The sequence below is a fragment of the Phacochoerus africanus genome, chromosome 8 (assembly GCF_016906955.1).
Source record: "Phacochoerus africanus isolate WHEZ1 chromosome 8, ROS_Pafr_v1, whole genome shotgun sequence".
Classification (NCBI taxonomy): domain Eukaryota; kingdom Metazoa; phylum Chordata; class Mammalia; order Artiodactyla; family Suidae; genus Phacochoerus; species Phacochoerus africanus.
The window spans coordinates 81,638,932-81,664,504 of NC_062551.1; the positions used below are offsets into that span (position 1 = coordinate 81,638,932).

Here is a 25,573-nt window from a genome sequence, read left to right on the forward strand (position 1 = left end):
TTGCCGTGAGCTGTAGTGTAGGTCGCAGACGCGGCTCGGATCCAGCGTTGCTGTGGCTCTGGCATGGGCCGGAGGCTACAGCTCCGATTAGACCCCTAGCCTGGGAACCTCCATATGCCGCAGGAGTGGCCAAAGAAATGGCAAAAAGACAAAAAAAAAAAAAAAGATCTACACTGTATATATGACAGCATCAATGTACAAATGGGTAGATGTGAATTAAAATAGGTCAGAACCCCGAAAAGTGGGAAAAACTATATCAGTGATGGCACTATGGGTGGGTAAGATCTTTCAAATTTTCTAAATCTTGTAAAGTTGATTGTGTTTTAAATAAAACTGACTTTTCCATTATGAAAGCACTGAGAATGACAATATGGGACATACTAGCAAGACTATATTTAAATGGTAATTAATATTCAGCAAGGGCAAAGGTGAGGGAAAGTAGAGTCTTCAAAGAAGCAGGAGGATAAATTACCTCTGCTGAAGGGCTGTTTGGTCACAAGTATCAAAAACCTTAAATATTTTACATGCCTTTCGACTTCGCAATTTCATGTTAGGCAATTTACATAAGGAAATCATCTTGATTGTACACAAGTTATGAGCTATAAGAATGTTTGCTGCCACTCTATTTATATGAGTGATCAGCTTAAAACAACCTAAATCTCCAACAAGAGGGCTTTTGTTCCTTAACTGATGAGACCATCAGACATGCAATACTATGCAACTATTAAAAAAGGTGTTCTAAGAGGATTTTTTCCCCTGCATCCACGATATGTGGACATTTCCAGGCCAGGAATTAACCCGAACTGCTGCAGTGACACGCTGGATCTTTACCCCGCAGTGCCATAAGGAAACTCCATCTAGGAAGATTTTTAACAACATGAAAATATACACAAGTTAAAAAAAAAAAGTTCAGTTAGTAGCATTTATAATACTGATATATACCTCTCAAATTATCTGTTCCTTTTACATGTACATGTATTTAGTTTTTCTTAGTATTTCCTCTACCAAAAATTTTAAGGCAGTGCTTGATTATAAAATGCTAAAAAAAAACAGAAGCAAGAGGAAAAGGCACTCGTGCTCCCGTGGTGCAGAGAAGCAGGGTGAACACTCTGCTGTCTTTATCCTGGTCCTTCCTGTAGGCACTGGACACTGTCTCATGGTGTTAGGCTCAATTCTGTCACATTTTTCTTTCTTTTTTCTTTTTTTTTTTGTCTCTGAGGGCCACACTGGCGGTGGCATATGGAGGTTCCCAGGTGAGGGATCGAATCAGAGCTATAGCCTCCAGCCTGTGTCACAGCCACAGCTCACGGCAACGCCGGATCCTTAACCCATTGAGCGATGCCAGTTGAGTTCGTTCACCACTGAGCCACGACAGGAACTCCATGTCACATTTTTCAAGTGACACTTTAACATAGGCATTTCCCCATGTTCCACTGACCTTTGTTTAAGGAGAAATAAAGAGGAGGACATTGGAGCAGTGGCTGGCCTTGTGCCTGGCACAGCCAAACTTTAGAAGACCCAACCAGCCCGTGTGTGCAGGTGGCATTTGCTCAGAATTGAGGGCAGACCAGCCCGGGCCTTAGCCCCTGTGGCCGGGCACCCAGAGCGCCTGGGACATGGTAGGGAAGCCAGTCACGCTCCACATCTGGCTTTTCCCACAGCGGGAGAAGCATTTTTCCAAGGGCTCAAAGCAGAGGGTTTCTCTAGTGGGCAGATTCTCCAGGCTCTGGGAGGTGTGGGGGACGGAGGGAGGTTCTTCAAGGTAGCAGGCTAGGTCTAGGGCACCTGGATTCAAATCCTGGGCTTGGCACTTGCTTTCTAAAAATCACTTTTGCTTGTAAAGTGGGGATATAATAATAATAATAACAGCAGCAGCAGCAGCAACAACACATGCTCTCTGAGCACATATGTGCCAGACAAAGCTCCATGGGGTGTTGAGAGTATTCGATGAGTGAAAAGCCCCTGGCACACAGTAGGAGTTTAACAGATGCTGGTGGCCACCTCTCCCCCTCCTGCTCCATTACGAGGGGTCAAGGGGCCCTCAGGACCCTCCCGGAGGGAGTGGCTGCCACATCCCGGGACTCACTGCTGGGACCTCTGGCCAAACCCCAGGGATGCCGGCTTTGTTCTCCTGTATAAACAAACAGAGTGGGGTTTCGCCCATGGTGATGCAAGGCAGGGAGCTTTAGCCAGAGACAGCCTCCTAATTAGAGCTGGTTTTGTTCTCCAGCTTCAGACTGATCTTCTCAACTTTAATCTGGATTTGCTGAAATCTCACAGGAGCTGCAATTTTATCCACGCCTCCTCCAAGAAGCGTGATTGCAGAGGCAAGCCTTCCCAGCTCCTCCCCTGGGCTCTGGGGCCCCAAGTTCCCTTGGAAAGGTCCCTTCCCATTTGGGGAGGTCTCTTCTAAGCAATGTTCCTGGAGTGTGGCCTGCTGCACCACCAAATTTTTCTGGAAATTTTTCACTAAGGCCGATGTGGGGTGGAGGTCTGAGGGCCCACGACGGGTGCAATATATTTTCCCAGTCTGGCAGGAGGAACATTCGCAGGCAAGCCCTTGTGTGTTCATACATCCTGGAGGCTTCAGAAGTCACACTGGGATGACAGGAGTAAGAGGTTCCTCAGACACCTCTGGGCTCAGGCCTGCTGTTTATTAGCTGTGTGGCGCTGAGCAAGTCACTTCAACTCTCTGGGCCTCCACTTCCTCACCTCAAACACAGGCCTAAGAGTATGGCCCGTGAAGATGGGTGTGTGAGGGCTGCCTGAAAAAACTTATCACAGAGTAGGTGCTCAGTAAACAGAGCTATTTGCCATCGTTTGATGATAGATGGCGAAGTTGCCTCTAGACGTGGGAGAGAAGGAATATGGCAGCCCAGCATCAGAGGACCCAGATCTAATGTGTGTCCCCAGCCTCCGGCTCCCCCCCCCTCCCCGGTGCCCATGGTGGCCCCTCGGGGTGTGCACATGTGCATACTTCTGATGTGAGAAGCCACCCCCACCCCCTCACCCCCATCTGGCGGCCCAGGGCAGGTGTGCCTGGACTGAAAGGAAGGCCAAAGTGTCAGGCTGCCTTGGGGTCTGTTTCCAAAGCCGTCGTTCTTCCCCTGAATGGGGAGCCAGGCTTCCCCTCTTTGTACAGTGACGGCCTGCACCCCCTCTGTTCTCAAAGCCTAGCTCCTTCCGGTGCCCTGCAGATCGGATCTGGTCCATGACCCTTAGTCAAGGCCAGTGCTTACCTGGGGCAGGTCCTGCTTCCGTAATCATGAAAAGTCCTCTCTGGGTTTTGGACATGAACCCGGCTCGGGCACAGACGTTGTTTGTCTGCTTGCAGCAAGAGACAGAGGTCTGGGGGAGAGAATAAGCATGGTGAGCTCAGGGCCTTCCCTTTCCGTGTCCCTGTCGTCGTGCCTGGACAAGTGGCACACTGGGGTGAAAAATCAGATCTAAACCTGTCCTCAGAAAATGAAAGGACGCAAGCAGAAAAGGTCACACCCCAGCTGGAGTGGACGACGGCTTTGTCATCACCAGCAAGTGTCCAGGGACCCAACACAACACAGAGCCAGCCTGCAGACCCGGCTTTCAAGCTTGCTCCCCGAGCCCAGGGATGGGGATCCTGCTCACACGGTCGACTTTCTCTGATTTCGAGTTTTCTCATCTGTAAAATGGATCAGGTAATATCTGTTCTACTTGATGCAGAGTGTTTTTTTGGGGGGGAGGTTGTTTGTTTGATTTTGTCTTTTTGCCTTTTCTAGGGCCACTTCCCGCAGCATATGGACGTTCCCAGGCTAGGGGTCCAATTGGAGCTGTAGCTGCCGGCCTACGCCACAGCCACAGCAATGCCAGATTCAAGCCCCGTGTGCAACCTACACTACAGCTCATGGCAATGCCAAATCCTTAAACCACTGAGCAAGGCCAGGGATCGAACCCGCAGCCCCATGGTTCCTAGTGGGATTCATTTCCACTTCTCCATGACGGGAACTCCTGTTTTTCTTAACTTGTACCTGCAACACAGGCAAATGATTTCCATTATTTTTTCTACAATTTTTATTCTTTTCAGAACACTTAGACCTACCTATCCCCACCCTGATTCCTCACTGCTCAGATAATCCTTCTATACGTGCAGGATTTAGGACATACAAAGAAATCATGTAATTTAAGATGATGATGATCAAGAGTTCCCACTGCAGCCCAGTGGGAATGAACCTGACTAGTGTCCATGAGGATGTGAGTTCAATTCCTGGCCTTGCTCAGTGGGTTAAGGATCCTAAGTTGCCGTGAGCTGTGGTGTAGGTCGCAGACACGGCTTGGATCCTGCGTTGCTGTTGCTGTGGCGTAAGCCAGCAACTGTAGCTATGATTACTTCCATATGCCGCGGGTGCAGCCCTAAAAAGACCACAAAAAAAAAAGTTTATGCTCAGATTTCTAAGGACTGTCTTGTTTTGACTTTTCTGGACTGACCAGAAATTATGACTTTTGGTTGACCCAGGCGATATACAAACATTCAAGAGTGGCTCATGTGTTCAGAACTCTAAAAATAATTTTGGAGGAAAAAAAATAACCCTGAGATCATTCTTATGTTACACACAAATCATAAATATTTTAAATGCCAATTTGCAGTCAGTCTCCTACCTTCATTAAATAAAAGATGCAATAAAAACTGTGCCTGCAATGGCTGGGAGTGTTTACTGAATGAGGGGAACTATTTGCTGGGGCCAGGATGATCTGATTTTCTGTGATACGCCTTTGTCCAAAGAAATGCTTCTTGAGACATGCAGATGGCATTTTGTCTTTGTGTTGACAAAGGCAGCGAATTTAGCTTTTCCCAGGGTCCTAGTGGCCAGACTGCATGTGGAGAAGGCAAACGAAAAGATCAAATGGGGAGTTCCCGTCGTGGCGCAGTGGTTAACGAATCCGACTAGGAACCATGAGGTTGCGGGTTCGGTCCCTCTCCTTGCTCAGTGGGTTAACAATCCGGCGTTGCCGTGAGCTGTGGTGTAGGTTGCAGACGCGGCTCGGATCCCGTGTTGCTGTGGCTCTGGTGTAGGCCGGTGCTACTCCGATTGGAGTAGCTCCGATTGGACCCCTAGCCTGGGAATCTCCATATGCCGCAGGAACGGCCCAAGAAATAGCAAAAAGACCAAAAAAAAAAAAAAAAGATCAAATGGAACAGGCTAATTGCTGGACACGGGGAGAGGAGCCAGGATGCCGGAGAGGAAGTAAGAACACGGAACCAAGGGGAAGGCTTCCAACAGAGAGGTGGGGGATCAGGGGAGGCACAGCCAGAGCGAGACCTGACGGCCTCAAAGCACCGTGCAGCTAACAGGATTACCGCATTTCTGCTCCTTGCCAGCTGACTCCACCATTGTTCTCCAGGTCTGAAAAAAGCTTCCTGTAGACAAAACACTACTTCAGCTTTATTCCTCACCCAGACAGAAAAGCAACTGAAAAAGGGGGCGTTTTTGTATACACTGAGTGTGTGTTGCTGGAGGATTTCACCACTAGACTAAGAAAATAGTCAGCTCCACTGGCAGGTTAAAAAAAAAAAAAAAAAAAAGGAATGAAGCAGACTTATTGTACTGCCATGGGGGGAGAAAAAAAAAAACCAGCTATCATTAAGTTGAAAATGCATGTCTACCGTGGACAGCCTAATCCCCAAACCGAGAGAAGGACCAGGGGAGAAAGAGAGCGTGAGCACATTTGTCCCTGGTTTTTGTGGGGGGTTTTAGTTTTTTGATTTTTTTTTTCTTTTTCAGCTGCACCTGTAGCACATGGAAATTCCCAGACCAGGGATCAAACCCAGGCCCCCCACAGAGACAATGCCAGAACCTTAACCCACTGCACCACAGCAGGAACTCTTCACCTGGATTTTGATCGTGGTTTGCTTTGTGGAGCAGGATGATAAAGGCCTTCCACTTTCTGGTCTGTGGCTTTCTATGATGCTTATATATATTTTATGATGAGGATGTGTTGTGTTCAGGGCCACATTAAAACATTAATGAATAAGAAACATCCAAAACTGATCTGTTGGAGGAAGGACAGAGTACCGACTTGAGAGATGTTCAGTTTTGGATTAACAAAGGAAGTCATTCCTTGAAGTCCTAAACATTTATTGCATGCTTACTGCATACCAGGACCTGAGCTGGGCCTTGGAGATAGGAAGCTGAGTGAAGGAGCAGCAGACTGGGGAGGCAGAAGCACAAAGCACTAAGTACAACATCCTTCAACTTCCACCAGGAGGACGCTCACCTGCAGGCAGTCGGCCCTGTGTTTATCTCCCAAGGAACCTGGCTCTCCCTCAGGAATGGCAAAGGCACGATGGCCCTGCACATTCATTATCACTTTCTTGGTCCAGGCCTCGACTCCGTTAGCATTATCAGTCTCCTAACTGGTTTTCCAAAATCCACTCCTAACCCATACTGTGGTCCATTCTCCACACAGCAGCTGGAGGGAGCTTTTTTAAAAAGTATGTGAGATGACATTACTCAATACCTCCTGTTCTCCTCCAGGGCTTCCCAGCACCCAGAAAACAAAATTTGAACTCCCTTCCGAGGTCTTTAGGGCTCTGCATGCACTAGCCCCTGCCTATCTGTCCAGACTCCTCTCATCCCCACCCCTCCTCCTCATGCCACTTGGCCACCTTCTTGTATTCCCCGCCAGCTAAGCTGTTTGATGCCCCAGGACCTTTGCACATGCTATTTCCCCAACTCTGGCTCTTTCTTCATTCAATCGTTGGGTTCCAGCCTCAGAACTTCTCTGGTCCCCCAGTCTAAAATACATAGTATTGGGAGTTCCCTTGTGGCACAGTAGGCTAAGGATCCAGCGGGTCTGGCATTGTCACTGCAATGGCTTGGGAGGCTACCATGGAGCAGATCTGAGCCCTGCTCCAGGAACTTCCATATGTCACATGTGTGGCCAAAAAAAAAAAGTACATGGTATTGACCACTCCCCCACACCCCACCCTCGCATATTCTTTTTCTTGGGCTACCCCTCAAAGCACAGTGTGGAATTATTTCTTTTGTCGACTAGTTCTCATCTTGAGTTCCCCACTGGAATCTAAGCTGTATCGCTGGTCTGGCTCAGAGCAGCCACGAGACTTACGCAGGGAAGCCCAGCAGCGCTGGAACATGGGGATTCCAATCCCTCCCCAGCTTTAGACCTCAGGACCCAGCTGTGCTCACTGATGTGCAAATGGTCCCTTCAGGCTGGGTCACTTTGAGTGAGTCCCTTCCCATCTCTGTGCCTCAGTTTCCCTTTCTGTAAATCGAGAATAAGATAATCCACTTCCTGGGCTCTTGTGAGTATTAAATAAGTGAACACATATTTAATACAGCACATAGACCATGAAAAGTACTTCATCATTATTATTGTCAGGCTCGGATCAGCCCAGGAAAAGACTATCCAGAGCTACACTATTCCACACAGTAGCCACCGGCCACATGTAACTATGGAGCACTGGAAACGTGGGGGTACATACTAAGACGTGCTGCGTCTTATACTCATAAAATGTACATGGGATCTTAAAGACTTAGGATGAGGGAGAAAATGCAAAACATCTCATCGATAATTTTTATATTGATTAGATATTGAAATATCTTGAATATACTGGGTTAAACAGAATATATTATCCAAACTAATTTCACTTGTTCCTTCTTACTTTTAAATGTGGCTGCTGGGAAAACTTAAATGACCTATGTGGCTCCCATTATATTTCCTTTGGACAATGCTGGCCTAGCAGGCACTTATATACTTCGAGCATATTATAAATGATTGGATCCATCATAGAAGGTGGGGAAGATCTTTATAGTCAGGAAAATAAATATTATTTATAAATATTGTAAAAGAAAAAGGCAATTTATTTATTTTATTTTTATTTTTTTTTTGTCTTTTGTCTTTTTTGTTGTTGTTGCTATTTCTTGGGCCGCTCCCGAGGCATATGGAGGTTCCCAGGCTAGGGGTCGAATCGGAGCTGTAGCCACCGGCCTATGCCAGAGCCACAGCAACGCGGGATCCGAGCCGCGTCTGCAACCTACACCACAGCTCACGGCAACACCAGATCGTTAACCCACTGAGCAAGGGCAGGGACCGAACCCGCAACCTCATGGTTCCTAGTCGGATTCGTTAACCACTGCGCCATGACGGGAACTCCAGAAAAAGGCAATTTAAAATGAAGTATTCTGGGGAGTTCCCACTGTGGCTCAGTGGGTTAAGAACCTGACTAGTATTCATGAGGATGCAGGTTGCATCCCTGGCCTTGCTCATTGGGTTAAGGATCCAGCATTGCCGTGGGCTGTGGTGTAGGTTACAGGCTCAGCTCGGATCCTGAGTAGCTGTGGCTGTGGTGTAGGCTGGCAGCTGCAGCTTGGATTTGACCCCTAGCCTGGCAACTACCATATGCTACAGGTGTGGCCGTAAAATAAGAAAATAAAATTAAATTAAATTAAGTACTCTAAGACCAAAATATTTTGAAAGGATGGCATAAAAATATTAATACCTTATGTCAATTCATGTCTCAGGTATTTCAGAGTGCTTTTACATTTGTAGTCTCATTTGCTTCTTGTAATAAGCCTATAGGGCAAGTATAATCAATTCCATCTTATAACTGAAACTCAAGAGATAGTGTGACTTCCTCAAAGACAGTTCTACTGATTTCCATGCACTGTGGCGTCCTTGTCCACCAGGTATTGTGCTACGTGAGCACTCAGCAAAGACTACCTCATTTCGTATTTGCATTAATCCCATGCAGACATGTAGGCATAAAACCCCACTTTACAGATTAACCAACCAAGTCCTGAAAAGTGAAGAGACTTGCCCAAAGCCACACAGTTTGAAAATGGTAGAGTGGAGATTGAACCTGAGTTCATATCTTAACTATGAACCATACCTTCTGCCTCAGTGACTACAGAGTGATGGGAATTGGCAAAGAGCTGTTTAAAACAAAAACAAAAACAAAAAAACAAACACAATTTTCTGGAGTTCCTGTTGTGGTGCAGTGGAAATGAATCCAACTAGGAACCATGAGGTTGCAGGTTCGATCCCTGGCCTCGCTCAGTTGGTTAAGGATCCGGCATTGTAGGTCACAGACTCCACTTGGATCCTGAGTTGCTGTGACTGTGGCTGTGGCGTAGGCCGGCGGCTACAGCTCTGATTCAACCCCTAGCCTGGGAACCTCCATATGCCACGGGAGCAGCCCTAGAAAAGGCAAAAAGTCAAAAAAAAAAAGGAAAGAAATACCAATTGTCTTATATGGAAAGACAGAAGTTCACTTTCCCTATAAGAATCTAAAAAGGAAATGAATAGTGTCTGCAAACAAGGTGGCAAATAATATACTCATTGTTACAGATGAGAAAACTGTCACCCCGAAAGGTTATGTGAGAGGAGTCATGACGGTAAGTATTTTCTGGGGAGGTGGTCTTCCCGCTGCTCCATGCTCTCCCCCGTGTTGCCCACGGTTTTCCCTCTGGGTTCTGCAAGTTCCTATGAGAGTGTTGCACAGACTCGTGACACCACTGGATGGTCAACAAAGGCTAACCAACCTACCAGGTGCACTAAACACCGTTTCCCTAACCTTCCCTCTTCCCTTCTTCCATTTCAGTAAACGATTCACTCAGTATATATTTAGAAAGCAGGTGCAGTGTTCTTACATTGTAATGGTTTGGTGCGGGAGTTTCAAGTTTGAGAACTTTCCTGAAGCTTGGCAGCTGGAACATGCTGGAACAGGAATTACTGAAGTCTTTCTTCGAAACAAAATGTGATGGGATTGTGTATGCATTAGCTGCAGGGTGTTTAGAAATGATGGTATCCAACCGGGCCCGCTGTGAGGAAAAGCCAAAGAATCCACATCACCACTTATCTTATGGCTCTGAAGGACAGATGTCAAAGAGATGGTGCCTGGCATTTATTCTTTTCTTTTTTTAAAAAATCTTTTTAGGGCTGCCTCTGCAGCACATGGAGGTTCCCAGGCTAGGGGTTGAATCGGAGCTATAGCCGCTGGCCTATGCCACAGCCACAGCAACACAGGACCCGAGCCATGTTTGCAGTCTACACCACAGCTCACAGCAACGCCAGATCCTTAACACACAGAGCAAGGCCAGGGCTCGAACCTGCGTCCTCATGGATATTAGTCAGATTAATTTGTGCTGAGCCACAACGGAAACTCCTAAAAGCACTTTATGAAAGGTGAAACTCTGGCAGGGAACAATGACAAAATTACCTTGGGCTTTGAGGATTTGCTCTTGGAAAATGCAAGTTCAGGCCTGTGTTTACTTCTGTAAACTAACTCAAATTATTCATCTTACGTTTGGGATTTGGCTAAAGTAATTTTTGCCATAAACGCATTTTCACCCATTCCTGATGTAGGCCGCTTGACTCATCAGCTGCTGGGTGATTTGTACAATGGGAGGCTGTAGTCTTTCTTCTTCTTACCTTGGCTTTCCTTTGAGTCAAACCTCAGTTCTCATTTCTGAGGTTAAATAATCAGAACTTCCTAAATCACCGATTTGTTTCTAAGGCCTCCAAGGTCCAAGGTCCCATGAGGAACCACGCCTGTCCACCCACGCCTCCTCTCCCCCCACGTAATCACTGATTTCATAAAACCCTACGATATTTTTGCTGTTTCAACAGAACAAATCCTACCCCTTCCAGGAAGCTATGATAAGCTATTTTCGGTTAAAAAAAAAAAAAAAAGAATCAATGTTTGCCAAATGAAAAGGGACAAAAGCCATAAAAACTGGGCGATAACATCACCTTTCCCTGGGGTAGTATGGCAAGTATTGAAGCCTGATAAAACAAAAAATTTGTTTTGTTATTTCATGGTTAAAAGCTTGAGAACGTTGCCCAGGTCACCTCTGCTGGATAGGGGTCAGCGACTCCCCAAGCACAGAAGGTGGGGGAGGCTGTGTGAAGGCCTCAGGGCCCCACCTGACCTCACGCTGTACTTGGTGGCGGTAACTCTCACCACCTGGTTCAGGCGCCACTGGTTAGTGGGCAGATGCGCCATCAGAAGCAGGAGCGTTCTTGTCCAGTCTTAGTTGTGCCGAGTCTAACCTGGGTTCGAGTCCCAGATCTGCCTCCTCCCATGTGGAAGGATGCATGGATGTTCTCAGAAGTAAGGTCACCCCAGCCTGGGAGTCACTTTGCCTTTGCACTTGGGGCAATAGTTAGCTGCATACTTTTCGGGGGCTTTGCACTGAATCCCCATGACAACCCTGTGTAGACGCTGTTATGATTTTACCCCCACTTTGCAGATGAGGAAACTGAACCTCCTCAGCTAGTGAAGTGGTGGAACCAACATCCTCACCCAGACGGTCTGTCTCCACGAGGTGAGCAGCTGATAAATGCCTGTGGGAGGTTTTAATTCAGGAAGAATCACCACCCGAAATCTCCTGTGCCCAGTGGTGGAGGCGCACCCTCTGCTCTTTCCTCTTAACTCCCACAGAAGAAGCGTGTTGAGATCAGACCTTCCTTGGTGCTACCTTTTGCAGTGTGTCTGTCTTGGGTCACCCAGCGGTATAGACAAGTGTGTTTTTCTTTTGTTCTTTTTTGTCTTTTTAGGACCGCACCTGCAGCATATGGAAGTTCCCTGGCTAGGAGATGAATTGGAGCTGCTGCGGCCGGCCTACACCACAGCCACAGCAACAAGGGATCTGAGCCACATCTGCGAACTAAGCTGCAGCTTGGGGCAATGCCGGATCCTTAACCCACTGGGCGAGGCCAGGGATCGAACCTGCACCTTATGGATACTAGTCCAGTTTGTTACTGCGGAGCCACAACAGGAACTCCAGCAAGTGTGTTTTCCTAAAGCACTCTTTCCCAAAGTGTGTTCCTTGGCATCCCAGCTCTATAAGATAAGATCCTATTGGTCATAGCAGCAGTAAGGAGAGAGCTCCAGGGTCAAATAAATTTGAGAAGTCTCACGACATGATCCCATTTCAGAGATTCCTAGCACTCATGGGGGTAGTAAATGCTCTGAGAAGAGCCACAGTAAAGAGACCTAACTTGGTTTAAACAGCCCTTTTCAACCTTCCTCCATCATAGGATCTTTTTGGCTTAGAATATCTACCAACATACCCTTTGGGAATGGTTGTTCTAAAAGATGCCTGTTCGAAGCAAAGTTTCATAAAATGTCATAATGGATTTAGCGCCCGAGCACAGCTCAAGTGACACTCGCTCCCCAACCCTCCCTTGGTTTTCTTTTCATTGTCAGGCCTATGGTCCCCAATCTGGCCTCATGCTGGCACTTACGAGCCCCCCTCCAGCACATACAAGTTCTTCTAAAGTCACTGCTACTCCTGGGCAAATACAGAAAGGCCATGGAAGTCTCCCCAGCCTGCCTCGTTTGACTTCCTAGTCGGCCCTGTGAATAATTCTGGAGCAAAGCTTTGGAATATAGTAGATTATGTGGACTTTGATGACAGGTCCTCTCAAAAGGTTGGGTGCAATTGTTCCAAGAGTCATCAGGAAGTTTCTAAAATGTATTGACCCACAGAGGGTTTTGGTCGGCCTCACCCCAGTGTCACACTCCTTCTACCATACCAGTGTCAATAAGGCAGACCTTTCTCTGACAAGGACTGCGTTTTTTTGTTTAGTTTTTTTTTTTTTTTTTTTCCTGGCCATGGACATTCTCAGGCCAGGGATCAAGCCGGTGCCACAGAAGTGATAAGACCGAATCCTTAACCGCTAGGCCGCCAGGGAACTCCACGAGCAGGACCGCTTCTATTTCTTTTTTCTTTCTTTTTCTTTCTTTTCATTTGTTTGCTTTTTATGGAGGCATATAGAAGTTCCCAGGCGAGGGATGGAATCGGAGCTGCATCTTCAGGCCTAACCACAGCATAGCAACATGGGATCTGAGCCACATCTGCAACCTACAGAGCAGCTTGCGGCAATGCCAGATCCTTAACCCACTGAGCGAGGGCAGGGATCAAAACTGCATCCTCATGGACACTATGTCGGGTTCTTAACCCGCTGAGCCACGATGGGAACTTTTTTTTTTTTTTAGGAGGACTACTTTTAATCCCTTCAGAGTCTTGGGATCTGGAACCAGGAGGCACTGAACATGACAGTCACCAAAAGAAGGGGCGGAGGAATGAAATTCGTGTCCAGTTCGGAAAGGAACTAGGCAAGATGTGGGGAGGTCCTGACAGAGCTCCTCCAACCACTTAAGGGCCCTGCCCAAGGATGCAGGCACTTGTGTGTTTATCCATGTAAATACAAACCCTCATATCCATCACAGCCGGGAGAGGAAGCCTGAACAGCTCTGCGTCTGACTTCCCTGGGGTTGGGTCTGAGTTTTTTAAAGACCTGAAAGGCCTGATGAGATCCTGTCCTGTGCAGATCTTCCCTGGGGCCCCTTCTCCTCCAGACGGCTGGACTGCGTCATCTGGAAAGTTACTGCCCGTAAAGCACAGCAGGGAAATTGATGGTGTGCTCTGATTCAGTGCCTTCTTTGGCACCAGGCAGGAATGGGCTGTGCCACCATTTGGCAAAGACGTTCTCAGGGAGAAAACGCGAGGTGTTGCAGGAAGTATTGTTTGTGACTCAGGCGGTAACAATCACAACATCTAAGGTGTTTACGATGCTCCGCAGTTTTCAAAGAGAATTTCACTCCCTGCAACGTTAACTTGCCCAGCGCCTCCAGGGCGTCTCTGCTCTATGAGGCAATTGGGACACTGAGGGTGACGTGCTTGAGGTCACATCAAGAACCCACGGCTGAGTTGGGATTAGGTTTAAGTCTTGTCTCCAGCGCCAGGCCATCGTGAGACGGCACATCTTTTGCCTGGTTGCTCTGGAGTCTCTTTGCTTGCAGGGTTTGGGGCAGAAGAAAGAGGCAGAGGCTTGGCTGTTCTGTGAACTCACTGGGGGCATGTGCAGCCTCAACGTCTTTGCTAAAGAAGAGTTAACTCCAGAGTTAGTTTGCTCCCTGGGTCCTCAATTCTGCCAAGCTTAAATTCCAATAAGTGGCTGCATTCAGTGTGTCTTAAATGGTCTCTTTGTGTTGTGTGGTTTTTTTTTTTTTAAATCAATTCCAATGTCAGGTATCATAATACATTTTTTGCAAGAGATTATTATAACTTTTAAAGGGACAGACGGCATAGGTGTCTTGATGCTGGAGTGTGGGTTTGCTTTCTTTTTCACTTTCCTACCTCAGCTACTCTCACTACCTGCTTTGACCCTTTCTCCTTGTCATATCTATTTTTCTTGCCAACTGAGAGATGTTCAAATAAAGAGTATCCTTGCCCAGTTCCCGTCATGGCTCAGCCAAAACGAATCTGACTAGAATCCATGAGGACGCAGGTTCAAGCCCTGGCCTCGCTCAGTGGGTTAAGGATCCAGCGTTGCCATGAGCTGTGGTGTGAACTGTAGTGTAGGTCGCAGAGGAGGCTCGGATCTGGCATTGCTGTGGCTGAGGTGTAGGCTGGTGGCTACAGCACTAATTTGACCCCTAGCCTGGGAAGTTCCATGTGCCACGGGTGTGGCCTTAAAAAGATCAATCAATCAATCAATCAATCAATCAGACTATCCTTGCCCAGATCTGGTCAGAGACATCAGCACTTCGTTTAGCTATTTGGTGGTTTGAGCCTTCCACAAAGATAAAGTCCCCCATCTTACGAAGAAGAGAAATGAAGAAGAGAGGAATGTCACCAAATTCCCGGCCTGCCGCCTGCATTCTTTTTGGTCGCATCCGATTTCTGGATAATATGAATAACCCACATAGACTAAGCCTTGTAAAAAATCCTATTAGGGCAAGATGTATAATAATAACTTTTTGCTGGTTTGCCTGAAACACTCAGGAAGATATTTGCTGGTCTGCTCTCTAAAGACAAAATTGGATTTTGAATGTTCTTCTAGCTTCGCTCCCCACTCTGGTAATGTGTAGCAGTGGAAAAAAATTACTGAAAGGCATGGGCTCCAGTTTCCCTGCATGAACGCTAAGGAGGCGGTTACTCTCCTAATTAGAACCACAGGCCTTTGGAGAGAAGGGGCCGGAGGGCCAATACCTGCTTGTGCAACGAAGGAAGAAAAGCATCCCGCAGATAATGCCCTCGCTCCGAGAAGGGGTTCTCACCATAGAGGGAAACGTGCCCGTCCCTTTCTTAGACAAGGACACACTGTCGAACACAGGGGACTGGTGAATGACGTCGTAGAACCCAGGGCCGGGGATGTCATCCTGAAAGGGAAGAGAACGCGGTGTCATCAGGATACTTTCAATTCCACGGGGCTTTTCTGCCAGCTTTACATCCACTGACACTAAGCCTTGGTGTAACCCTCTGGGACAGGCGTGGATGCCACTACACGGATGACAGCCCGGCCCCACCGTTCCCAGACCTGCCTAGTCACCACCTCACTGAACCAGCTGGAATTCCAACCCGGCCCTGGGACCCCTGAGACCCCTTGCTCTTTCCTCGATGCCCAACTGCATTCCGGAAGAGCGCTCTCGGGTTGGCGTCCCATCAGAGGAGGGAGCGGGGAATGGGACCTGCGCGAGGTGGATGTGCAGGTCAGCGTGTGTGGACTGGGTGTGCCGAGCTCACGGCCAGGGGAGGGTGACCGATTTCACGTTCACCACACCCCACCTGACTCAGCTTCCTCCTCAGCCTTTCAGAAGAGAAATCAGGGAGTGTTTCTGTTTATGAAGCAAAATGAAACAAAAACAGCCTTCATCCCAAACAAGACCATTTCTTACTCCGCAGACAGAAAGAGGCGGGCTCGTGGGGCTCAAGGGGTAAGGGAGTCCGGTCGGTTAGAGAGGCATAGACAGAAGCACGATGTCTAAGGTCGTTTCTGCTGTCACAGTCCATTGGGTTGGCCTCTCACTTCTCAGACGCATTACCAGGGGGACGTGAATGTTGACAGAAGTTGGCCAGGCAAATGGCATGAAATGAGAAGGATGTTCTAGTATCTGGAGAGTTTCCTGGGTGCCAGAAGCTTTTCAAAGATTGTCTCAGTTAGTCCCCCAGTGAGGAAGGGATGCTCCCATTTTACAGATGGGGACATTGAGGCACTGCGATGAATTTGCCCAGGGTCCCACTGCAGTCCCATGTAATGCTGTACACAAGCCTCTGGGGGTATTTTCAGGTCCACTTTAAGGAAAGTGAGACCCAGAGATGTGGGGACCATAGCTAGTGCATGGTGCAGTGCAGATTTAAACCCAGGCAGCCTGGCTCCAGAGCTTGCTGCCGCCAACGTCTGCCACCGAGGCCCCTCCTGTCTCTGCCGTCCCTACTGCCTTCCTCAGAGCAGGAGAGCTTATGGTACCATCAGGGTCTCCAAGGACACTCCGGTCTGGCCCAAGCTGTGTGTGACTATGGTTTAACAGAAGGCATGTGCTCATCAGGGCTGTTAAGAGGTCCTTCTGGGCTGAATGCTAAATTCAGTGAATCCTTTGCTTTGCTCTGCAGCAGGTGGGGACCTGGGAGCCGAGAGCCGATTCCTGCCTTGACGGTGACTATGATCCCTGGTGGATGGGGGGAGGAGAAGGTGGCAGAGCAGACTTCCAAGGAGACACAGCACAGCCAGAAAAGCCTGGAACTGTGGGTGCTGATTGGAGGGGCCGAAGGAAGAGGAGTGTGAAAAAGGTTCCAGGGGTTCTGTCTGCAGGTCCAGTGTGTTTGCTGATGGTTACTGTTGCCAGGCACTGTTCTGAGTCCTTGACACTCACTAACAAAGCTAATCCCCACTGTAAAGATAAGGAGAAGACAGGGCCTAAAGGGATAAGGACCAGGGTCATGCAGCCAGTATTGTTATATATTGTTATATTGATACAGTGTACTATCAGGGCCAGAATTTGAACCCAGGCAGTCTGAGGACAGAGGCTACTCTCGACCACGAACCAAAATAACTCTCCAGTGAGTGTAGGATGAAAGGAAAGACAATCCTGCTAAGTTTTGAATCAGGAATTCTCACATCAAATGAACCTATCTACAAAACAGACTCACAGAGAACAGACTTGTTGTTGCCAAGGGGGTCGGGGAGTGGGATGGACAGGGAGTTTGGGGTTAGTAGATGCAAACTATTACACTTAGAGTGGATAAGCAATGAGGTCCTGCTGTTTAGCCTAGGGAATGACATCCAATCTCTTGGGATAGACCGTGTTGGAAGATAAAATAAGAAAAGGACTGTATATATATGTATGCCTGAGTCACTTTGCTGACAGTGGAAATTGGCACAACATTGTAAATCAACTGTAATTAAAAAAATAAATAAATGTACACAAACAGGAACTCTGCTGCTGACTAAGTAACCTTGAACAAGTCGCCTCTCTAGACCTCTTTCCTCATGTGTAAATCGAAGATGTAGTACTAAATGCCTTTCAGCTTCCGGAGTCCCTAAAGCGGGAGAAAGCTGAACAGAAAATGTAACTGTGATTTTTCTGGGTTTACAGCGTAAACAAGCTAGTGCATCTCTGACCCCTAGTCTGCTGCCACACTCCCAACACCAGCATCAGCTCACCAGAATTTTCTGGGCACTTACACGTGTCTGAGGAGTCTAGGCTTGCCAGATAAAACACAAGACCTGAGAGGCTCCCATCCCGCCCTGTCCAGTTAAATCTGAATTTCAGAGAAACAACAGAAAGCTATTTTAGTGTATGTTATACTAAAATAGTTTGTTATTTCTCTGAAATTCTGAATTAACTAGGAATCCTGCCTTTTCATTTGCTAAATCTGGCAACCCTACTGGACCTTAATCACATTTTAATTCTGCCGCATTGCAAACTGGTTTGCGTCAGGACACACAGGAAGAGAACTGTCACCTCTTAGCCTGGAGGGAAGGCGTGCTGCCTGTTTACTCTTAGTACAGGTCCAAGAAGGGCCTTCGGGGCAGTGGAGAGCTGGGGGCTGGCCAGTAGGAGCACAGGAGGGTGGCAGTTAAGTATTCAGAAATGCTGCTGGCAGAGGCTTGAAACGGACCAGAACAGGGATCCTCACACCACAGAGACTGGCAAGTGCTAGAAACCAGGACCTTTCTTGGAGGAGGGGAGAGCGATTTTACCAGCTCACCACCACCTACACTGGACATCACGTGGGTTTCTAAGCCACCGGGAAAGGTCCAGCCGCAGTGAATTCAAGCTTTCTCCTGCAAACCCTAGAGGTGGTGGATGGCTCCGGGGAGGGCAATAAAAACCCAAACTTTCAGCTCTGGGATAATGGTCCAGGTGACTGATACTATGCGACGTTGATGAGTTCAGGCCTCTCCACATATCCCAGGGCAAGAATCCAAGTTGGAATTGGGGTGATCTCAGCCACCCTTTGGCTCCTGAGCTGAGATCACCCCAGGAGGCAAAAAAACAAATAAACAAACGAAACTAAGTGGGTGCGGGGAGGGAGTTCAGCTGTTGAGTGTCTATGGAGAGCTCTGGGCCGGGGCACCTGTTGTCCCCTGTGCCTGCCCCACAGCATGCAGATTAAATGAGTCAATGTCCCACCGGCATCATTATCACCAGTCTTCGAGTTGCCACCACAGCATCTGTGGAGCCAGGACTTTCCCTGGGAGGTTAAGACCTACAGGAGGGACTGAGCAAGAGATGACTGGCCGGTGTGCTCCCCGTCCCACACCCGACACACATCTGGGCAGCATTTGGTTGAAAGGCATTTTGAGAGCACTTTCGGGGGATTAAAGTCCCAGATGGGCAGCCTCTGCAGGTGCCAAGGGTAGACACAGACCAACATCCACTTGACCTTGGAATAAGTTTCAAGAGGTAAAGAGGAGGAGGGGGAATCGGGAGCAGGGCGTTTACCTCCTCACCCAGACAGCTCATTGGTTATGGGAGCCAGTCCAGCCGCGCCCAGCAAGGGTCTCCTAGTCCTGATTTCAGAGACTGTCCAACGAATAGATTCAGGTTTGTCCAACCATTTCCAGGTTGGAAAATATGCTCTCTGCTGGGTCACTGCCTAAAGCCCACTCTGGAGCTGCCTTTGGAACTTTCAGAGCTGTTCCACCCTGCTTTGGTCTATTTTAGGGGGTGACTGGCCAGAGTTCTCAGGAATGCCAAGAGGAACAAAACCTAGGAGTCTGCTGAAGGCCTAGAGGTATATACAGAAAAAGCACAGCTTTGGGGTGGAAACAGAGCCCTGTCCTGTGGTTACCCCCCTGGCAAACCCACCTGGGAGCTCGGGATTCCTAAGAGAACAATTCCCTTTCCCTCTGGTCTTAGGGTCTCGGGACAAGGCATTAGTCTACCCTATTGACTTCACCAAAGGCCAGAAAGCCTTTTCTCAGGCTGCTGTGGCCAAAGTGGTGAGTCCCCTCACTGGGCCTCAGTCCCCACCTCTGTGAACCTGCAAAGAGGGGGTGTCAAGATCCACGGTTTTCAACTGCACTCCGGGCCTCCACAACAAATGCGGGGAAAGGAGCCAAGCTGACAGTGGCTTCAAGTAGCAATTTCCCTTTACCTGCACCACTGACGAGCCTCAGCATGAGAAGCTGTCACAGACGGGCCCATCTGCTAAGCTCAGGGTCCCTGAAGCCCTTTGGTTCAAACCGTCTCCCACTCTGAGATGTGCCCCCTGTAAGATGCTCTTCCTCCTTCCTGTTTTCTCCCCCTCCGCAATCCCGCCCCTCAAGTCCATACACTCGTGTCTGGCATCAAAGTTTCCACGCCTCTGATCACAGGGAGCACACGTCAACCAAGGAAATGACACTTTCTTATGCAGAGTCAGAGAAGATGTTAGAAATGGAAGTTCCCCGGGAGCCTGGAGGGAAACTAGGATGCCTTCTTGAGCAGATTGATTCTTAGAGGCCCAGGGGAAGAGCAGGTGTGGGGGAAGCCTGGGGACACTGACCACCTGGGCAGTGAAAATGGGGACCAGGTCTTTGCCCATCACTGGCCTGGCTGGGTGGGAGAATCAGTCAGGCAAGAGAAACCAAACGCGCATTTTCATTATTTTTTTTATTATTATTATTTTATTATTATTTTTTTTGTCTTTTTTTTTTTTTTTTTTTTTTTTTTTTTGCTATTTCTTTGGGCCGCTCCCGCGGCATATGGAGGTTCCCAGGCTAGGGGTCGAATCGGAGCTGTAGCCGCCAGCCTACGCCAGAGCCACAGCAACGCAGGATCCGAGCCGCATCTGCAACCTACACCACAGCTCACGGCAACGCCGGATCGTTAACCCACTGAGCAAGGGCAGGGACCGAACCCGCAACCTCATGGTTCCTAGTCGGATTTGTTAACTACTGCGCCACGACGGGAACTCCCCAAACCCGCATTTTCAAAGCATCAGTTTATATCAGTAGAGCCTCTGAGCACCGGGCCCTTCTCTGCAGAGCCCTCTTCTTTCTTAAATCTGGTATCAGCACATCAGCAGCCCCTTGAAATCCCCTGAGTGGAGTTTGGGCAAAGGCTCAGTTCAACAGACACGCACTGAAACCTGCAGTGGGACAGGGCCTGTGCGGATGCGCACGGACACAGGCACAACCTAGAGGAAGCTGGAACATTCTGGGAGGGAGATGGAGAAGACGCAGCAAAACAAGGCAAGGTGTTCCCGTGACGCAATGAGACAGGCATGGACTAGAGCTGGGGTCATTTATTCGATCCACTTTTGAGGGGTTTGGGGGTCTGGAAAGGACAATGACCACCACCCCGGGAGTTCCAGGCTGGGGGAGACAAGACGCAGTGCCCATTACCGCCCCGCCAAGAGCAGGTGGTGGGGCATTCGGGGGGAGGACGTGATGCTTCCACCGGGGAGACTCGGGAAACGGGCTGGGAACCAGGAGCCGCTGTCTGGTCGTCCTCACTCTGCCTGACCCCGGCTGTGCAAGTTACCTAGGCCCCTTTGGGTCTCAGGGTCATTATCTGAAAAATGGGGCTCACAGGGTGATTATGGGGATTAAACGAGTAAATAAATGCACCATTTTCCAGAGGTGGGGGGTGAGGGGCGCTGGCATGCTGTCTGTGCCTGCCACATGTTTGCTATTTCCACCAGCATGTCCTGCAGACCCCCTGGGGAGGGGGCGCAGGTGACTGATACGGAGAGGTCAGGCTTCCAAGCAGGAAGAGCCCGCTGTGGTTCAGACCTGCACCTAGGAACTTATCCCCTGAACACGGTGGTCTCTGCACACGGATCACTTTTCATTTAAAAATTTCCGATGTGTAAAATATCCCTAATCTGGTACCTTATCAAGGTAAGAAGTGAAGAGTATTAACTTTGTACAGTTTCACCACAAATTAAACACTGGGTTGCTTAGCAGTGGGGTGGGTGGCTTTACTGTCAGACTACGTATGAAATTAACATGTATTTTACAGATTTGCACCTAAAGGATAGGGTGTCCTACCAGTATTCATTCATTTGCACCTAGAATGGATCAGTCAGGTTGAGGATCATGGTGGTTTTTTTTTGGCTGCACCTGCAACTTGTAAAAGTTCCTGGGTCAGGGATTGAAACCGCACCACAGCTGTAAGCAGAGCCTCAGCAGTGACATACACAAGATCCTTACCTGCTGAGCCACAAGGGAACTCCTAACATCCTTATTTTGAAGATGAGGAAGCAGAGATCCAAAGTCTTTAAGTGGGTTGCCCTCCATGTTATACAGTTTGGGAAAGAGTGACCCCAATCCAGGGTGACACCAGGACAGAATGGGGGAGGTGGGGGACAAAAGTGTCCCTGGGGTTGTTGGGTTATGCTCTGTCCCCGATTAGGCATGTCTTTTCATGTACCCAGAGTCAGCGGCGCATCTGTAAATAATTGTAAAATGTTCAGGGGAGCAGACGTCGTTTCTAGAAGCCAAAACTGCCAGTGCAGACACTGAGCTCAGTGAAGGATTCCTGGGACCCAGCAGTCAGATGCTCAGGGGGAATGTGAGCTGGGCCACGAGGTCCTGAGGTTTCTCTACAAAGTCAGACTGATAAGGTAAGTGCGCTTTTCAGGGCTGCTGTTTCTGTATTAGGATGCGCTAAGTGGGTCACAGCACACACGTGAGGACACCACCAAGTTATGAGATCAGGCACAGGGTGTGTGCAGCTAATGTTATAAGAAGGGTGGGGAGACATCCGAGCTTTAAAATCTGCTTTTAATTTGTATTGCCTCACTAAATTATTGGGCGACGTGAAACAGGAGTCTTAACTTCTCAATGCCCATCTCCCTCAGGAAAAATGAGAATAATGAGCATAGAATAAGGCATTTTTTCCTCTGTTTTTATAGCTTGAAAAACCTAAAAAATTGTAATAAGTTAAACTACATTTCAGAGGAGGAAACTGAAACCCAGAAAAATCAGGTGACTTGTCTAAAGGCACATGGCTGGTAAGAGAGAGGGACATGGATGGGGGACCTGGTGTGTGGATCCACGCCCTTTCCACAAAATCCCATCCTTTAAAAAAAAAAAAAATTATGGCTGCATCCACAGGATATGGAAGTTTCTGGGCCAGGGATTGAAGCTGAGCCATAGCTGTGACCTATGCTGCAACCGTGGCAATATCGGATCTTTTAACCCATTGCACCAGGCTGGGGATTGAATCCACACCTCCACAGCGACGCCAGCCAGTGCGCTCAGATTCTTTCGCTTGTTTGTTTGTTTTTCTTTTTTTAGGGCCACACTCGTGGCATATGGAAGTTCCCAGGCTAGGGGTTGAACTGGAGCTGCAGTTGCCAGACCTATGCTGTAGTTTGCAGCAATGCCGGATCCTTTAACCCACTAAGCAAGCCAGGGATGGAACCAACATCCTCATGGATGTTAGTCAGGTTCTTAACCTGCTGAACCACAACAGGAACTCATGCAGTCAGGTTCTTAACCCAGTGTGCCATGGTGGGAACTCCAAAATTTCGTACTTATTTACAAAAGCTTTCAAATACTCAGATAAACGTTTTTACATTGTCAAGTCAATGCGACCACGTTTGAAAAGCATGAATCACGTGAGGACACCACCAAGTTATGAGATCAGGCACAGATAGCGTCAGTGAGAATATGGGGGTTTGATTCCTGGCCTCACTCAGTGGGTTAAGGCTCTGGCATTGCCACAAGCTGCAGTGTAGGTCACAGATGTGGATCCCATCTGGTGTTGCTGTGGCTGTGGGGCAGGCTGGCAGCTCGGGTTCTGATTTGACCCCTAGCCTGGGAACTTCCATATGCTGCAGGTGCGGCCATAAAAAAGAAGAGAGAAGGAAAGAAAAGAAAAGTAGGAATCAAATTTCTGAGCTCTTTCTCTTCTATCTGATGCTGCCTGTAGCTTTGGCTGGTTGTCACCTTGTTTTCTCCAGCAGAAAGATTTTTGAAAAGTAATAGTCTAAAATGCAAACTCTAAAAGCCATACCATTCTGTTTCTGGGCTTGAGTCTTCAGGATGCAATCACGTGGAGTGGGGCCTACCCTCACCACCTGACATTGTCCCCTGTCTTGAGCTTGGTCTGTGTGGCTGAGGCCTTTTCAGAAACATACTGGCTGATTTTCGCAGGACTTGATGGCTTTTCAGGCCACAAGGGGAGGCGTGGTGCCGTGTGTGGAAAGAGAATGAGGCTTTGGAGTGAGTTCGGCCTGCGTTTGAGGGCTAATTCTTTCAACACTGATTTAGCAAATACCCATGTCAGGCCTCTTCTATGTCAAACCCTGCGTGTGTGACCTTGGGTGGGTCATTTAACTTCCCCTAAGCCTCTCTTTCCTCTTGTGTTAAATTAAGGTACTAAACTCTTCCTTCTAGTATTGTTCTGAGATTAGAAATATGGTCTAAAACTGATTTCACACATAGGGATTGGTAAATGGTGGCTGCCATGATTTTTATTGGAAGCAGGGCTGCAAATATCCCAGAGATGAACAATATGTTACTGTTAAATTGACCAATGGAAAACTAGACAGAGAGAGACCAACAGACAGTTAAAACATAGAAAAACCAAAGAGAAAAGAGAGAAAACTCCTGAGTAACTATCTTATTTAACACCTTTGGAGAAAACCTATGAGCAATTAAAAATGTGTGTGTGTGTGTTTAATAACAAGTAATTTAAAATCTATGTGAATACACACACATACACACTATATTCTTTATTATTTGCTTTCTTGATATACTCCTAAAATACCAGAAGTGGAAGGAACTTAAACATTCTCTGGCTCAGTGCTCTTGTTTACAAAGGAGGAAACAGGGCAAGGGCCACAGGGTCTTGCTGAGGCCTCTCTGCTGCTTCCTGACTCGCCTGCCTTCAGGACCCAGACCTGCCCATTCCCTCTCGCCATTTTGGCCAGGAGATAGGATGAAAAACATTTTTAGAATGCAGCAAAAGGTAACTGAGATGATGACTGCTCCAAAGGAATGTTATTCTAAAGGGCTTAGTTAAACGAATAAAGGCATAAAGAATTTACAAGACTCTGGCATCTGCGGGTTGCTTCGTCCCCCTGCTGGTGAGAGGGGAGAACGTCAAACCTCGGCCGTGAAGGGATAGGTAAAGACCCCTGAGGAGCCAAGCAGAACTTTCCAGATCGAAGAGGCAAAGAGACACAGATATTTGGGGAAGCGGGTGAGGATGGGGAAGTGCGGAAACAGTGATAACACATTATTAAAGGAAGCTTAAAAAGGGACAAGGGGAGGAAGGTGTCCTTACAAAGGTTTAAGTTTATTAGACTCTCATTTTTCCACTTAACGCTATTTGAAGAAAGTTTTGTTAGTTCCTCTTGTGTTTTGAGTGAGGCTGGGGGGGAGGGGAAGGAAAGGAATTTTAGCTTTTACATACACCTGGGATTTTTGCATTTTTAATTTTTATAATAATTTTTAAAAGTACATTTCTTCTTAAAAACTTGTTTGGTTTCAGTATGGCCTCAGGGGCCAGACATGTTGTCTCCCCCTGGAGTTCAGAACTTTCCAGCCCATTCCTACCATCCAATCAGAGCACAGAGCTGGAGAGGGTGCTGCAGCTCCTTGGGTGACACTGCCCTCTAGAGGTCACAGGACAGATGCACCAGCCAGACTCATAGGCCTGTCCTGCGAGGCTAAAATCCAGACTTAACAGTCATATGACCCTGCAATCCCACTCTTGGGCATATATCCGGACAGAACTCTACTTAAAAGAGACACATGCACCCGCATGTTCATTGCAGCACTATTCACAATAGCCAGGACATGGAAACAACCCAAATGTCCATCAACAGATGATTGGATTCGGAAGATGTGGTATATATACACAATGGAATACTACTCAGCCATAAAAAAGAATGACATAATGCCATTTGCAGCAACATGGATGGAGCTAGAGAATCTCATACTGAGTGAAATGAGCCAGAAAGACAAAGACAAATACCATATGATATCACTTATAACTGGAATCTAATATCCAGCACAAATGAACATCTCCTCAGAAAAGAAAATCATGGACTTGGAGAAAAGACTTGTGGCTGCCTGATGGGAGAGGGAGGGAGAGGGAGGGAGAGGGAGGGAGTGGGAGGGATCGGGAGCTTGGACTTATCAGACATAACTTAGAATAGATTTACAAGGAGATCCTGCTGAGTAGCATTGAGAACTTTGTCTAGATACTCATGTTGCAGCAGAACAAAGGGTGGGGGGAAAAATGTAATTGTAATGTATACGTGTAAGGATAACTTGATCCCCTTGCTGTACAGTGGGAAGATAAAATAAATAAATAAATAAATAAATAAATAAGAATCTC

General features: G+C 47.8%; 1 protein-coding gene across 6 annotated transcripts in view; it reads right to left on the reverse strand.

Moving 5' to 3' along the window:
* The window catches only part of STPG1 (sperm tail PG-rich repeat containing 1), a 60,539-nt gene that overhangs the window by 14,702 nt on the left and 20,264 nt on the right, over nucleotides 1–25,573 (reverse strand). For 4 of the 6 annotated variants that reach the window (XM_047792566.1, XM_047792563.1, XM_047792564.1 and 1 more), the window contains 4 exons: nucleotides 15,065–15,166; nucleotides 9,645–9,815; nucleotides 5,333–5,392; nucleotides 3,240–3,348 (listed from right to left, as the gene is read on the reverse strand). In XM_047792566.1, coding sequence (XP_047648522.1) covers nucleotides 3,240–3,348; nucleotides 5,333–5,392; nucleotides 9,645–9,815; nucleotides 15,065–15,166 — 442 coding nt within the window. The remainder of the gene's footprint in view (nucleotides 1–3,239; nucleotides 3,349–5,332; nucleotides 5,393–9,644; nucleotides 9,816–15,064; nucleotides 15,167–25,573) is intronic. The other 2 variants (XM_047792565.1, XM_047792568.1) reach the window with 2 other exon arrangements.